Source organism: Microcaecilia unicolor, chromosome 7 (assembly GCF_901765095.1).
Source record: "Microcaecilia unicolor chromosome 7, aMicUni1.1, whole genome shotgun sequence".
In the NCBI taxonomy this organism is placed as follows: domain Eukaryota; kingdom Metazoa; phylum Chordata; class Amphibia; order Gymnophiona; family Siphonopidae; genus Microcaecilia; species Microcaecilia unicolor.
This window is the reverse complement of record NC_044037.1, coordinates 240868217-240884545: the sequence shown is the minus strand read 5'-3', so window position 1 is coordinate 240884545 and position 16329 is coordinate 240868217. Positions and strand designations below refer to the sequence as shown.

General features: G+C 42.4%; 1 protein-coding gene across 8 annotated transcripts in view; it reads left to right on the top strand.

Moving 5' to 3' along the window:
• The window catches only part of TANK (TRAF family member associated NFKB activator), a 113684-nt gene that overhangs the window by 56174 nt on the left and 41181 nt on the right, over positions 1 to 16329 (top strand). For 7 of the 8 annotated variants that reach the window (XM_030209045.1, XM_030209041.1, XM_030209043.1 and 4 more), the window contains 2 exons: positions 15812 to 15914; positions 16160 to 16296. In XM_030209045.1, coding sequence (XP_030064905.1) covers positions 15812 to 15914; positions 16160 to 16296 — 240 coding nt within the window. The remainder of the gene's footprint in view (positions 1 to 15811; positions 15915 to 16159; positions 16297 to 16329) is intronic. The other variant, XM_030209047.1, reaches the window with a different exon arrangement.

Below are 16329 nucleotides of genomic sequence, written 5' to 3'. Positions count from 1 at the left end.
ACCATTTTGGTGGATAAGTTATTTGGGTGCTCATTTCAAAGCACATAGACTTACAAAGTAGTAACTTTGTAAGTCTATCTGCTTTGAAAATGAGCCTCTTTGTCTCATCCAGATAGGGGCCAGGTTGGTAGCTTCTGTAGTGGTGGTGCAGACATGACTCTGGCTTCGCAACTGGTTATTGAACTCAGCCTCCAAGGTGTGGTCTGAAAGCTTCCATGAAAGCTTTCAGGGAAGCTTTTATTTGGAGAAGACTTTGAAATGGCAGTTAAGGTCTTGCGTGAGGAGAAACATTCAAATGCCCCACAAAAAGTTCCCTAAGCAATTCATATATGAAGGAGTGGGGACATTTTAGATCAGGGAGGTAGGCGTCCTCTTCCTCAGCAAACACAGCAGGATGATTTCAAGAAGAGTCAGCTGTTTGAAAAGCACAACAGGGGTAAAAGGTTCCAGTGAGGCTCTACAGACTTACTCCAAGGGGCAGCAGATGGAAGTTTGTCTCTGGTTGTTTTACTCAAGATTGGGTTCATATCACTTTGGAGCAGTGGGTTCTCAAAGTGATGCAAGAAAGCTATGCCCTGGAGTTCATGGATCCTGTTACTGACACCTTTTTGGTTTCTTTCTGCAGTTCCAACCTCAAGAGGAGAGAGGTCATTGAGACTCGAGCATTTGCTTCAGCTGGGGCTGTTGTTTCAGACCCATCCAAAAATCGTAGGGGCAATTCTGATGATCTTGGTCCTCAAGGGGGTCAATGCCACCCTTTTGTACCTGGGTTTCATATGGAGATCCTGCTGTCTATAGTAGCAGCGTCAGTGCGAATACCGCATTTCCCTTGACCTCTCTAAAGCCCATCTGCACTTCCCATTTAGGACTGTCACCAGAGTTCTTCCAGTTCTCTGCCCAGTTGAAGGCCTGGCCCTGTGGATTAACCACAGCCCCCAGGACTTTCCCAAAAGTAATGCTGGTTGTGGCAAGGAAATAGAAGCACACCCTTAACATGGATGACTGAGCCAGCTGACTAAGAAGAGGAGGCCAGGGTGGCCACATATAGAGTGCTTCAAGTCTTGGAGAGCCTTGGCTGACTGGTGAATTATGCCAAAGCAATCTATTGCCTTCCTAATCCCCAGAATATCTGGGGGCTCACCTGAAAACTACCATTGGCAAGGTTTATCTGACTAGGGAGAAGATGGGCAGGCTATGTTCACAGCTCTAGATGTTTTGCATCCAAGAAACTCCAAGAGCCTGGGATTATCTACAACTCCTGAAATTCATGGCAGCGTCACTAGCGCTGGTGCTGTGGGCAAGGGTTTATGAGATCGTTCCACAGGTCCTTGCTATCTAGTCATCTCCTCCTGCAACCTTCTGTCAGGAGGGAGCTGGAATGGTGGCAGTGGTGCAAGTTGTGTAGCGTTTCTGAGTATTTACCCACTGATGGCAGAGTTGGCAGTTCTGGGTTCTACAATACTACAGCAGTGACCAAAAGTGTGACTGTAGCATTGGTCACTTTGCTGTGCCAGTAGGTGGAGAACCATTTAGTTACCCTTTCTGCAGCCCACAATGCAGAGATGGAGAACATTCAGGTGGATTTCTTAAGACAGAATGTTGTGGGTCCAGGTGAGTAGGAGTGTGGACCCAGGCATTCCAGATGCATGTAGATCTGCGGGGAATGCCAGTGTTTGACTTGATCTCATCATGTAGGAACACTAAGGCCAGCTGGTTCTTCAACCGAAGGAGAGAGGTCGTTGGCAAGGCATCAATGTGCTGTTAAAGCCATGGGGTCAGGAGAACCCTCTGTATGTGTTCCTGTCCTGGTGGCTCCAGATTGGCCTCAGCAGCAGTGGTACGCCAGTCTGATAAGATTGTTATTGGGGGAGCTGCTATAGTTTCTTTGGAACCTCAGCCTGCTTTTCCAGGGACTTGTTCTCATGTAGGATCCAGATCCTTTTTCACTTATGGCCTGGCCCTTGAAAGGTACAGATTGTTGCAGAGATGTTATTCTGCAGCAGTAATACACACACTGCTGAGAGCACTCAGTGTATTGACCTCATTTGCCTATTTGAGGGGCTGGTGTGTATTTAAGCACCAGTGTATGACACAGCGTCTCTTGCCACAACAATCGGACATTCTGTTTTTTCTCTAAGGAGGTCTCTGTTGGGCCTGTCTCTTAATTCTCTTCATGTGTAGTTGGTGGTGCTGACTTTTTACCTTAATTGGGTCTTCACCTTGTTGGCGACATATCTGGACATTGTGCATTTTTTGAGGGGTATGAAGCAGATACACCCATTGTGTTGAGCAATGATTTCTCAGTGGGACCTTATCCTTGGTCCTAAGGTCCATAGCTGGTCCACCATTTGAGCTCCTGAAGCATGCCACCCATAGGAATTATCCTTGAAAGTGGTATTTTTGGTGGCCATTTGTTTGACTAGGCATGTCTCAGAATTGCAGGCCCTGCAGAGATCCCTATCTAGCCTTTTCGGAGGATTCTGTCACCTTGTCAATCTTTTTTGCTGAAGGAGGTTGTGGGTTTCCACTTCAATTAGATATTGTCCTAGGCTTGTGCAGGAGGAACCAAAATGCTCATCTTTGGATGTTTGTATGGGCTTAATCTGCTTCCTTGAGGGTAGCAAATGTTTTTCACAAGTTAGATTATCTTTTTGTTCTACACAGTGGCACGCGCAAAGGGAAGGTGACTTCCAAAGAAGAGGCTCTGCTGGCCTTGTGGGAACCTTCAACCAGGGAACAGGTAACATGGGCAGAGGGAAGAGCTGTGGTCATGAAAGACACGTGCAGTGTGGTGATATGGTTGTTTATTAAACTTTACAGATTGGGTTCAGCAGGGGTTCTTCCCCCCACCCAGAAGATTGAAGCTTGCTTACATCCTACATGTCAGGACTGGTCTAGCAGGATGGTAAGGAAGGTGAAATTAGTCTTATCTTCTAATTTCCTTTTCTTGAGTGTTTCTAGAGCAGTCCAAGATCCCACCCCAGAAGACTACAGGTTATCAGGATGTGTCCACTACTGCTTTGAGTTCAACACATCTAAATCTCTGGTTATGCTAGCAGAGTTTTGGGACTAGGTACTGAACCTTCTCTTTGGAGCATTGATTGTTGGTTTAAAGTTCAAGTTTTTGCTTTGGCAAACATATATATACTGGCAAATTCCATGATTTAGATTGTAAGCTCTTTTGAGCAGGGACTGTCTTTTCTTCATGTTCAATTGTGAAGCGCTGCGTACGACTGGTAGCGCTGTAGAAATGATTTGTAGTAGTAGTAGTTCCAGGACTGCTCCAGTCCTTATGCTGGTGATGATGTCACTGAAAGTCAGTGTTCTGTGCAACTCTCTGCTGGTTGGAGAGCACAACCTGCTTGTCCAGACTGGTCTAGCAGGACTCATGGAAAGGAAATTAACAGGTAAGACCAAAGTTCTCTATTAAATGCCTGGTAATATCTGTCTTACTAATAGGCCGATGCTCAAAACTCCAGCGCTGTACAGAACAGCGCTGGAACAGTGTGACCAAACAACTTCCTAATGCTCAGTGCTAATGATATGCAAATATAGGTGCACTGTTAGTGTTCAACATTAGGAAGTTGTTTGGAAGTTAAGGGGTAGGTTTAAGGAGAATTGTGCCTGGGGCATGCGCACCAGAGCTAAGACAGGAACTCGTTAGGGAAGAGGTCTGAACCTGGATCCCCAGGAAGAAAATGGAGCTGGAGCCCGGGAGAGGGAACAGCAGCTTGGATGAAAGGATTGGGGCAGAGGAGTGGCCACAGGCTCTGTATCCGGCTGTTCTGTAGTCCACAGTCAGATCAAAGGCACTCTGTTAAGCTTGCCAGTACCCTAACGCTAGCTCTGAACTGGCATAAGTTTTCCAATGGTAAGGGTGCCTTTGTTCAGGGCGCTGTTCTTTGAACATTGGTGGGAATAGGGAATGACCTAATTTAAATCCTATTTGCATGGCATTTGCGCTAATCTGGTACAAGCTCACTATCTATCATGGTAAGGGCCTCTGAACATTGCATGCTAGTAAATGTGGGCACTAGTCCAGCGCTAATGGCCTCTAGCACCCACATTTGCTTTTGAGTATCAGGGCCTAAGTGCTGTATGGACTAGAAAAACTAGGAATAAGATCACTTCAGAAGAAGGTATATGTGTGGCCTTTAAAGTTCATGTACATCAGCTTTTCTGTTTTCACACATGTTGCTCTTTCTGTTTGAGCATCTTTGAATTAGACTCTCACTATTTGCATTTACGCTGCAAAGTTAACAGGGTGCAGGTGCACTAAGAGAATAACGCACATTGGGTTTAAAAGAGGAATTGTAGATTATTGATAAACACAGAATTTTTTTTTTAAAAAGCAAACTTTATTAACTAGTCTCCATACCATTTTCCCCCTAGTTTTAAAACTTGAATTTTCTGCCACAGCATTGATAGCTTCTAGAAGGCACAGCAGGGCCTAGTTCAGACTTAGAAACAAATAAAAGAGAGAAGCAAGCATTATTAACTAATTTCCATAGTGTACAACCCTTTTCCCCATAGTTTTAAACTGAAACTTTCTCTGGAGGTAGAAACTTAGCAGCCAAGATTATTTAAGGATAGTAGCAAGGCTCACACTTTGTTGTAAAAGAAAGTTATTTTCTGTTCTTTGCCTGCTGGAGAGGTAGCACTGCTGCTGACCTGAATTAGGTGTTAATTAAAGTGTGAGGAAGTAGAATATTTGCAAAGGGAAATCTGATTATTGGGTTAGCTTCAAAGGGTTTGTTTGAAGCAGTATCCTTAGAATCCAAACTATATAGAGAGGAAAGGACCCACTTAACTTTCTTTCTGAGAAGCTCTAAGAGAAGAGGACATTTCTCTGGGTAAATTATATTATTTTGCTCTGTGCTTGGTAAATTAAAGATTGGGTTTAAAAGAGGAATTGTAGGTTATTGATAAACAGAATTAAAAAAAAAAACCCAAAAAATTTTATTAACTATTCTCCATACCCTTTCCCCCATAGTTTTAAAACTTCAATTTTCTGCCATAGCATTAACAGATAGACTCTAGAATGCACAACAGGACCTAGTTCAGTCTTCATTCCCACCCCCCTGCCCAGCTTCCACCCACCCCTAGCTCAATGGTATTCAAAGCTGATGAGTCAAAGAAACTGAATGAAATCTGTATAAATCTGGAAGCTGTAATGGCGCAATTTGACACACTAAAGAGTAGCAAATCACCTGGACCAGATTGTATTCATCCCAGAGTACTGATAGAATTGAAAAATGAACTTGCAGAACTATTGTTAGTAATATGTGATTTATCTTTAAAATCAAGCATGGTCCCGGAAGATTGGAGAGTGGCCAATGTAACACCAATTTTTAAAAAAAGGCTCCAGAGGTGAACCGGGAAATTATAGATCAGTGAGCCTGACGTCCGTGTCAGGTAAAATGGTAGAGACTATTATAAAGAACAAAATTACAGAGCATGTTCAAAAGCATGGATCAATGAGACAAAGCCAACATAGATTTGGTGAATTGAAATCTTGCCTCACCAATCTACTACATTTCTTTGAAGGGGTGAACAAACATGTGGATAAAGGTGAGCCGGTTGTTACTACATATCTGGATTTTCAAAAGGCATTTGACAGAGTACCTCATGAAAGACTCCAGAGGAAATTGGAGAGTCATGGGATAGGAGGTAGTGTTGTATTGTGGATTAAAAACTGGTTAAAAGATATAAAACAGAGAGTAGGGTTAAATGGGCAGTATTCTCAATGGAGAGGGGTAGATAGTAGTGTTCCCCGGGGGTATATAAATGATCTAGAGATGGGAGTAACTAGTGAGGTAATTAAATTTGCTGACGACACAGTTATTCAAAGTTGTCAAATTGCAAGAGGATTGTGAAAATTACAAGAGGACCTTACGAGACTTGGAGACTGCGCATCCAAATGACTGATGACGTTTAATGTGAGCAAGTGCAAAGTAATGCATGTTGGAAAGAGGAACCACATTAGGAGTCACCAACCAAGAAAGGGATCTAGGTGTCATCGTTGATGATACATTGAAACCCTCTGCTTAGTGTGTGGTGGCAGGTAAGAAAGCAAATAGAATGTTAGGTATTATTAGGAAAGGAATGGTTAGGGTGGTGGACTTTGGTCCTGGGGAACTGAGTGATTCCCACTTCAGGCACAGGCAGCTCCTTGTGACTCTGGGCAAGTCACTTAACCCTCCATTGCCCCATGTAAGCCGCATTGAGCCTGCCATGAGTGGGAAAGCGCGGGGTACAAATGTAACAAAAAAATAAAAACAAGGACATAATAATGCCTTTGTTTCACTCCATGGTGCGAAAGCACCTCAACTACTGTGTGCAATTCTGGTCACTGCCTCTCAAAAAGGATATAGTGGAATTAGAAAAGGTACAGAGAAGGGTGACGAAAATGATAAAGGGGATGGGACTGTAACAGGGGTTAGAAAGAGAGCAAAAATAACAAAAGTTTCTTTTTACTTATTTTTACCTGGGGAGGTCCGGTTGGGGGCTCCTGGCATCGCTTCTGGGAGCTGAAGAGAAGAGGGGGGGGGCGCTACTGGAGGAACAGCGCCGTTTTTGATCTCCCGGGGACGATTGGGCATGTCCCCGGGAGTGAAGAGGGACGTCCGGGAATATGAGGTGCGCTGTTTGGGGCCGGGTTTGAGCCTGACGCTGATGGATGTAGCATCAGGGCCGATTTTAGGCTCGTTGTTGTGTTCGGGGCTGGCCGACGAATCGGCGAAGACAGGAGAAGGAGCGCGCTGAAGGAGCGATGCGCTGCGAGGAGTGCGTCGGGGTTCTGTGGGCCAATTTCGGCCAAGAAAAAGGGCCGTTTCATGCCTGGAGGCCGAAGAGGAGGTCCGGAGAGAAGGAGGAAGTCGGCGCGGAGGTATGTGATCGTGCGCGCGCGTGCACAGTCACATGCACAAATCGGTAGGCCGAAGCCAGGGCCTAGATTTTGGGCTGGCTTTGGAGCTTTTTTTGTTTTGGCTCCGTTTTCGTGTGGGAACATCCGGGACTGGAATCAAGGGAAGTCATCGAGTAAGGAGAAAATCCCGGACCAGGTAAGGGGTCACTTGACCCAAAATGTTAAGTGGTTGATTTTAAATTTGCATAAATAGCGTTTTTTATTTTTAAAAATTCGGGGTTTCAAGTTATTTAAATTTAGTTTTCAGATTTGGGTTCGGGGAATTTTTTAGGATTTTTGTGGTGATTTCGTTTTTCAATTTTTAATTTTTAAATAGGGGTTTTGGATGAGCGTGGGTTTAACAGGGATAGGAAAGGGTTAAATTGTTAAATTCGATGGGGCAGGTTAAGGAAGTATTTATTGAATTGTTGGAATGGTTTTTACTGAATTTGGGATTTTTGGAAGGGGTTTAGGTGGAATAATGGCAGGCGAACGTTACATTTTGGAATATTTAAATTCTAAAAATACAGTTAGGTAGGGAATGGGAAGTTTAGTGGGCATAGTAAATTTGGGGTGATTTAACATAAATTTATTGTTGTTTTAAAGTGATTTAGGAATTTCTCATAGATTCCTATGGGTTTTTTCTATTTAAAATGGAGATTAAGTTGTGCTGCTCAACATTCCGCTTGTCAGCAGGCAGGTGCGGAATGTTGAGCAGGACTTAGGATTGGCTGCTCGGGTTTGGAACTCTAAGCCGAAGGGTCCGTTTCCTGGGAAACGGCTTGGTGGACAGCAGTGTTGCCAGTTGGGCGGTTTTCCGCGATCTGCCGTGGGAAATTTTTGCCCGTGGCGGGTTGCGGTTTTTTTGGGCTTGTTTTGGGTCTTTCGGCGGTTTTTTGAGTGGTTTTTTCGGGCTGCGGGGGGCGGGGCTAGTGACGTTTTGGGCGGGGTTAGTGATGTTTTGGGCGGGGCCGATGACGGGGAGGCGGGGTCGGTGACACAAGAGGCGGGGCCGATGACGGCGGGGGCGGGGTTGATGACGGCGGGGGTGGGGGTGTCAGGGGCGGGGTTTGACTTTGGGCGGATTTTGGGCTGATTTGGGTGGGGAAAAAATTTTCCACCTGGCCACCCTGGTGGACAGTTGGTCAGAGTGATTTGGGACTTCAGTGAGTGAGGAAGCGTTGTATCTGTGAGTGAAAGGGTGTGTTTGGGTGAGTAAAAGGGGGAAAGAGTGTTTATAGGGTAACTTGATAATTAAGGGGAATAAGGAAAAGTGTTGATACAAGCGGGAAGCGTGTTCCTTTGTGTTTGGTCGCTTAAGGAGTGTAAGTGGTGTTTGAATAGTGAGTGTGTGATAGAGCAAGGTTGATTAAAAAGGAGAGGGGATAGATAACAGTGTTGTGCGAGATTAAAGGTGGATTAGGAAGCCGGAGTGAAAGTGAGGAAAGTTTTACTTAAAAATAGGAGTGTATATGGGAAGTGAAGGAGTGGAATGTTGAGGGGTAAGCCTGGTAACAGATTGTGGTGAGTTGTGCTGCATCGCTACAAGAAGAACAAACACTCTGTTTAGGTTAGGGAATAAAAGTACAAAGAACAGGTTTGAAAAGGACAGGGTAATTTATTTAAATTTATTTCCTTGTAATTAATGGCCCCAGTTAACGATTAAAACCCCTTATTGATGGCTTCCAGAGGGAAAAGTAGGAAGGCAGGGTATTGCTTCCTTTTTATTTGTTAAGTGTAAGGTGTAGCTGGAGAGCAACACCGCTGAAGAAAGCATCTGTCCAAAGGGCCCCACCGCAAGAAAGACCTTGAGAAGTTTTGCAGCTCTACAGCTAAGTACAGTTGAAAAAGAGCATTATTAACAATTATTATCACAAAATTGATAGAGTTCATACTTACCTTAATTCCGGAAGAGAAGAGATACCTGAAAAAGAGAAAAGTGAAACAAAGAATCAATTTCTTAATTGAAATATTCAGGAGCCATCTATGCAGAAGGGTTTGTTTTTTTTTTTAAAGGTTGCATGACTGTTTGCACATAGAGAAAAGGTTTTAAGGGAAAAAAACTTATCTGAGAGTTGCTGGACTCTGATGGTAAAGGTGTTTGACCTGAAAGAAAAAATTAAGTCAAAAGGGTTTCACTCTAAAAAGAAATGTATGACAAAACTGAGAATAGTTGATAAGTCCGAGTTCCGAAAAGATTTAATGTTATTTCAATACTTTTGTTACTTGTACTTTTAATAAATGTAAATTGTTTAACAGTAAAAGTCTGACTTATTCCAAAATCAGGAACAATTCAATTTAGATTATTTTCCCTCTTCACTTCATGGAAGTGAAGAGCGTGGTTAGTGACCTGTACAGCTCTGCCGCTTGGTGGGAAACTGGAAATTGGTCCCGACTACTTCCATCAAATTTCCAGTGAATCCTGGACAACTGGGCAACTGTATTCTAAAAATACAGTTAGGTAGGGAATGGGACGTTTAGTGGGCATAGTAAATTTGGGGTGATTTAACATAGTTGTTTTAAAGTGATTTAGGAATTTCTCATAGATTCCTATGGGTTTTTTCTATTTAAAATGGAGATTAAGTTGTGCTGCTCAACATTCCGCTTGTCAGCAGGCAGGTGCGGAATGTTGAGCAGCACAACTTAATCTCCATTTTAAATAGAAAAACCCCATAGAAATCTATGAGAAATTCGTAAATCACTTTAAAACAACAAATTTTTGTTAAATCACCCCAAATTTACTATGCCCACTAAACTTCCCATTCCCTACCTAACTGTATTTTTAGAATTTAAATATTCCAAAATTTAATGTTCGCCCGCCATTATTCCACCTAAACCCCTTCCAAAAATCCCAAATTCAGTAAAAACCATTGCAACAATTCAATAAATACTTCCTTAACCTGCCTCATCGAATTTAACAATTTAACCCTTTCCTATCCCTGTTAAACGCACGCTCGTCCTAAACCCCTATTTAAAAATTAAAAATTGAAAAACTAAATCACCTCAAAAATCCTAAAAGATTCCCCGAACCCAAATCTGAAAACTAAATTTAAATAACTTGAAACCCCGAATTTTTAAAAATAAAAAACGCTATTTATGCAAATTTAAAATCAACCACTTAACATTTTGGGTCAAGTGACCCCTTACCTGGTCCGGGATTTTCTCCTTACTCGATGACTTCCCTTGATTCCAGTCCCGGATGTTCCCACGCGAAAACGGAGTCAAAACAAAAAAAGCTCCGAAGCCGGCCCAAAATCTAGGCACCGGCTTCGGCCTACCCGGCACTACCGATTTGTGCATACCTTGCACGCGCGCGCACACGATCACATACCTCCGTGCCGACTTCCTCCTCTCCAGACCTCCTCTTTGGCCTCCAGCCATGAAATGGCCCTTTTTCTTGGCCGAAATCGGCCCACAGAACCCCGACGCGCTCCTCGCTGCGCATCGCTCCTTCAGCGCTCCTTCTCCTGCCTTCGCCGATTCGTCGGCTAGCCCCGAACACAACAACGGGCCTAAAATCGGCCCCGACGCTACATCCATCAGCGTCAGGCTCAAACCCGGCCCCAAACAGCGCACCTCATATTCCCGGGCGACCTTCACTCCCGGGGACATGCCCAATTATCCCCGGGAGTTCAAAAACGGCGCTGTTCCTCCAGTAGCGCCCCCCTCTTCTCTTCAGCTCCCAGAAGCGATGCCAGGAGCCCCCAACCGGACCTCCCCAGGTAAAAATAAGTAAAAAAAAAACTTTTATTATTTCTTCCCTCTTTCTACCCCCTGTTACAGGACGACTTCCCTATGAGGAAAGGCTAAAGCAGCTAGGGCTCTTCAGTTTGAAGAAAAGACGGCTGAGGGGAGATATGATAGAGGTCTATAAAATAATGAGTGGAGTGGAATGGGTAGACATGAATTGCTTGTTTACTCTTTCCAAAAGTACTAGGACTAGGGGGCATGCAATGAAGCTACAAAGTAGTAAATTTATGTTTAAACGATTTTTATTGAAACTTCAGCATTATACAACTGTTAAGTACATTTCACTGCATAATTCCACAAATACACCATGCTGTATGTAAACTACTGAATAAAAAGTGTTTTTTAAAACATTTACTCCCATATCCCCCTCCCCCTTCCCTATTAGCTTTAATAGTTCTTGCACCATGTGCTAACCAAGTTGCTATAGTCTCACTCCCAACCATCTCTGATTCCACCTAGGAATTACACTCTCCCCTCCATCTATGCCCGGTGAGGTCTGGACTCTGCAAAGTAGTAAATTTAAAACAAATTGGAGAAAATATTTCTGGAATTCTTTGCCAGAGAATGTAGTAAAAGCAGTTAGCGGGGTTTAAAAAAGGTTTGGATAGCTTCCAAAAAGAAAAGTCCATAAGCCATTATTAAGATGTGCTTGGATAAATCCACTGCTTATTTCTAGGATAAGCAGCATAAAATGTATTGTGCTGTTTTGGAATCTTGCAGGTACTTATAACCTGGATTGTCCACTGTTGGAAACAGGATGCTGGGCTTGATGGACCTTCGGTCTGTCCCAATATGGCAACACTTATGTTCTTAAGTGGTGCTACTGATTAGCATATGCTGAAAGCGAATTAGCCCAGTCAAGTCCTATGGGCTTTTTTGCATTTGGCGCATGCTAATCGGTAGCACCGCTTTGTAAAAGGAGACCATTATTTGCCAAATAATGCGTATTAATTGAAAGTAACATGCATTATTTGCCGCTTAATAGAGGATTGGAATGACTTCCCTATGAGGAAAGGCTAAAGAGACTAGGGCTCTTCAGCTTGAAGAAAAGACGGCTGAGGGGAGATATGATAGAGGTCTATAAAATACAGAATGGAGTGGAATGGATAGGTGTGAATTGTTTGTTACTATTTCTAAAAATTCAAGGATGAGGGGACATGCAACAAAACTATTAAGTAGTAAATTTAAAACAAATCGGAGAAAATATGTCTTTCCTCAAAGTGTAATTAAACTCTGGCATTTGTTACCAGAGAATATGTTAAAAGCAGTTATTATATCAGAGTTTTAAAAAGGTTTAGATGAGTTCTTAAAAGAATATCCATAAGCCATTACTAAGATAGACTTTAGAAAATCCACTGCTTATACCTGGAGTAAGCAGCATAAAATCTGTTTTACTCTTTTTTTTTTTTTTGTTAATCTTGCCAGATACTTGTGACCTGGATTGGCCACTGTTGGAAGGAAACAGAATACTTGGCTTGATGAACCTTTGGTCTGTCTCAGTATGGCAGTTCTTATGTTGTTATGTCTAGATTGCTAGTTTAAAAAAAAAAAGTCAGACTGTTGGTAAATATTTCTCCAATTAGTAAACTTTTTGTATAGTTTATTTCTGGATTATTCTTTCAGGTTTCACTTTCTGTTCATTTTACACATAGAAACGAGTCCAAGATTATTGATGGGTTTTTTTCTTAAATTTTCTGTCCAAGGGTGGAGGGGAGGTGATGAAGCTTAATGAATCAGGCCCTGTAGAAATAAGTGTTGATATGCACATAGTGGTTAATAACTTTCAACTGGACTAACTATTACTCGCTTTCAAGCATTGGTACTCAAGATATAATCCACCTTAGGGCCTCAAGAGCATGTTTCCCTGTGTGAGAAAAATGGAATGAGACCAGAGTTAGTTATACAAACCTTAATTGGTCAAGGATAAAGTAGAAGGATCAGTGAATAAATGTAGTTTAAAAGGTATGGTACTCTGCAAAGAAAGCACGGAAAGAAAACAAGTGATTAAACTCCAAGCTGCTGATCCTAGTTTTCTCTACTGACAGGCTGCCATAGCAACTAGCTGCAAATCAAAGCCAGTTATAGTAGGCCTTAACTTTGTAATGAGGAAAAATACAGCAGAACAGATACCTGGCTACGCTTTAGACCTGGGACTGGAAAAAAAGTGCTGAGCCATGAAACTGAGGTGTGAATACCTGCTTTCAGGCTAGCCAGAGGGTGATGGAAGCTGTACAAGAAGAGGTTTAGTAGATGTGTCCTTTTGTCTGTTGTTGTTCAGCTTAAAGTAGGCTCTTTCAAAAAAAGGAAAAGGTTGATATTCAGCCCACAACGATCAGTGTTCTTGTAAAAACGCTGACCAATGAGGGCAAAATTTAATTCCAGATATTCAATTCCAACCATGGCCAGGCACCAACACTGAATATCCAAGACTAATTCATATTGAGCTGGCAGCTGGAGCCTATGCAAGTCCCAGCCAATATTGAGCCAGGGCCCAGATAACAGGAGAGGTCCTACAGCCCCTGTGATCCCTTCCAGAAGCAAAACGTAGTCCCTGCCAGAGCACCCTCCCTCCCCCCACCCCACCGCCCTACCTTGAAGTTGTCCCTGGTGATCTAGGGTGCATATACAGTCAGAAGCAATGTCCACTCATCACAGGTCCAGCCTCAAAATGGCTGCCAATATCTCTAGCAGCAGTCTCGCAGTACTTGTGAGTACTGTGAGACTGCTGTTAGGGGTCACATCAGGTGTTTTCTTTTTTTTTAAGAGCCCCAGGAGGTGGGGACTCAGGCCAGGACTACCCTTTGCTTCAGACGGGAGGGGAGAGTGGGAGGAAGGTGTGCGCGAAAGCACTCTCCAGCGGTTAACCAGGCACCAGCCAGAGCGTTGCCCGGTTACCTCTGCAGCTAAAGTTAGGACAGTTTTTTTGCTGTCCTAACGTTAGCCAGTTACTTAACTAGTTAACAGTGTGAATATTGCTGTTAGTTAAATACTGGTTCCTCCCAGGCTACACCCACAGACCACCCCAGCATTAACCGGACAGTGCAGGGGCACTTTGTAGTGCTATTCAGTGGCACTGTGAAATTTAGGGCTTTAGTGGATACAAGCTATTTAACCAGGCAGGAGCCTCTTCTGCTCGGTTAAACTGCTTTGAATATGGAGTAGAATGTTTAGCACCACTTCTTTACCTCTCCTGCTTCTTATAGCACAGCAAGAAGGTGGGAAGCCCTTCTTACTAGGCTGTATGTGCTTCTGTTCATCCATGCACTAAATCAGTACTTGCCTCCTATAAGAAAGGAATAAGGGGGCAGTTCTACAATTGGTCACCACAATTTAGGCACCCACTTTACATAGGATGTGAGCTATTCTGTAACAACACTTTGCCGTTATAGAATACTAGCATAAGTCCGTACCAGCATTTAGGCACATATGCCTAAATGTGATATTTACATATGCAATTTATAGTATTCTATAAGTTAAATCCCGGATTCTATATATAGCACCAAGATTTCCGCATGGAAATCGAAGCGTATTCCATAACATTGCACATAACCTAATTGGTTAACAATCTAATTAGCGCAGATAATTGGATGTTAACCAGTTATCAGCACTAATTGGCATTAATTAGAATTTACACACACTATTTGCTAAGCATATTCTGTAAAGTGGTGCACGTAAATTCTAATGCGCACTGCCAAAAAGGGGGCATGGAACGGGCAGTTCGTGGGTATTCCAAAAATTTACACGCAGGGTTATAGAATACACCTGCTCCGCACCTAACTTAGGCACCAGTATTTACACCAAGTTTTCCTTGGCGTAAATGGATGCGCCTAGAGTTAGGCATTGACATGACCGCTAGGTGTATTGTCTAAATCCACTTAGGTATATTGTATAAACCACTCCTAAATCCAGGTGCCGTTTATAGATTATGCCTTAGTGTAAATTTTTAGGTGCCCTAAATAGAATCTGATCCTAAATGTATAACATCAGCCTCGCCCATGCTCCCCTTAAAGTTACACATTAAGCCATTTTAGTGTGTACTTATAGTAGTTGGTTACATTGTCATTTATGCGTATAAGTGTACACATACTGGGTCAGATTTGGTAAATGGCATCTAAAATCTAGACATACCTGCTTATCGCACCTAGCGCTATTCTATATAACGTGCCTAAAGTTAGGTGCAGTGTATAGAATAGTACATAGGACTGGGGAACATGCCTATATTTATGTATGGCCATTTATGCCACTGAAAACCTGGTGTGAATACCTTTGCCTAAATGAAGGACCATTCTCCCTAATTCTATAACCATTCTCGTAAATTCAAGTAACGCCCCCAACATACCCACAGTCCTCCCATGGCCGCGCCTCAGCTACACACATTGGAATTTACGCATGCCCCTTTTTAGAATACGTCTAAGAAGAAGCACATGTGAATTCAAATTATTGCCAGTTAGTGATGATAATTGGTTATTATTGGCCAATTATCAACACTGATTGGCTCTGTCAATTGAGAAGCATGCATAAATTGGCTGTGCGAACAATTCAATGCACACTACTCGTTCCTTACATGGAACCCAGCCCAATGTGTGTAAATGCTAGTATTGTATAAATTTAAGCATGCAACAGGTGCTTAAATTTAGGTAACCCTCTTCATTGCACAGTGTCCCCTGCTACTGGGTGCCAAAACAACGGTGGCACTATACAGGATTGTGATGGTTTTGTTGAACATGCTAGAAGCCAATTATGATCTATGGGGGGGATCTTTTACTAAACATTAGTACAAGTTATCTACCACAAGATCCATTTTATTCCTATGGGCCCTTCTGGAGGTAACTTGCGCTGATCTCTAGTAAAAGATTTTCTTAATTTAGATTTATATTCTGCTTTGCAAGGACAGTGTCCCTGTCCAACACTGATTATAATAAGTCATACTCAAGACTAATATAGATTACAATGAGGTTAAAAACTTTGGGGGTGTTTTACTAAAGATTAGCTCAAGTTATCTGCAAAAGGGCACATTTTATTCCTATGGGCCCTGCTATAGATAACTCATGCTAATCTTTAGTAAAAGACCCCCGTGGGCTATTGATTTCTATTTTCAGAAATAACTGAATGATAAGCAGATGTTTATTTTTTAAAATTATTTTTTATTCACAGTCTGAGAATTATGAACAGCAAATACGTGAGCATCAGAAAAAGATAGCACATCAAAATAGCCTCATTATGCAGCTGAAATCCCATTTACGTACTGTCAACTGTGGTAAGAGTAAGATGAGGGTTATTTTTTGTTGTTGGGTTTTTCCTTTTTTTTTTTCCTTTAACTTTTCTTCCTTCTTCCCTACATGGTAGTAAATTAACCCTGGAAATATTAACCCTTCAGATTCTTTTGTAATCGAATGTACACTCCATGAGAGAGATCCTCACAGGAGCAGTGGTATTGCTTTTTAAAAAAAAAAAAAATGCATGAATGTAACATTCTGAACTCATTAATTCAATATTCTGCAGGTAATGCACATGGTATGGCTCCAGTGTCCAAGGTAGAAGACTCTGAAAGCAGAAGACATGAAATACCTCTGAATTTAACTTATGAACAACTTCAGGATCAAGTGAAATTACTAATACAAAGAGAAAAATATTTTATGGTATATTAGTTGCTTTTGAAAGTGGCAAATGTG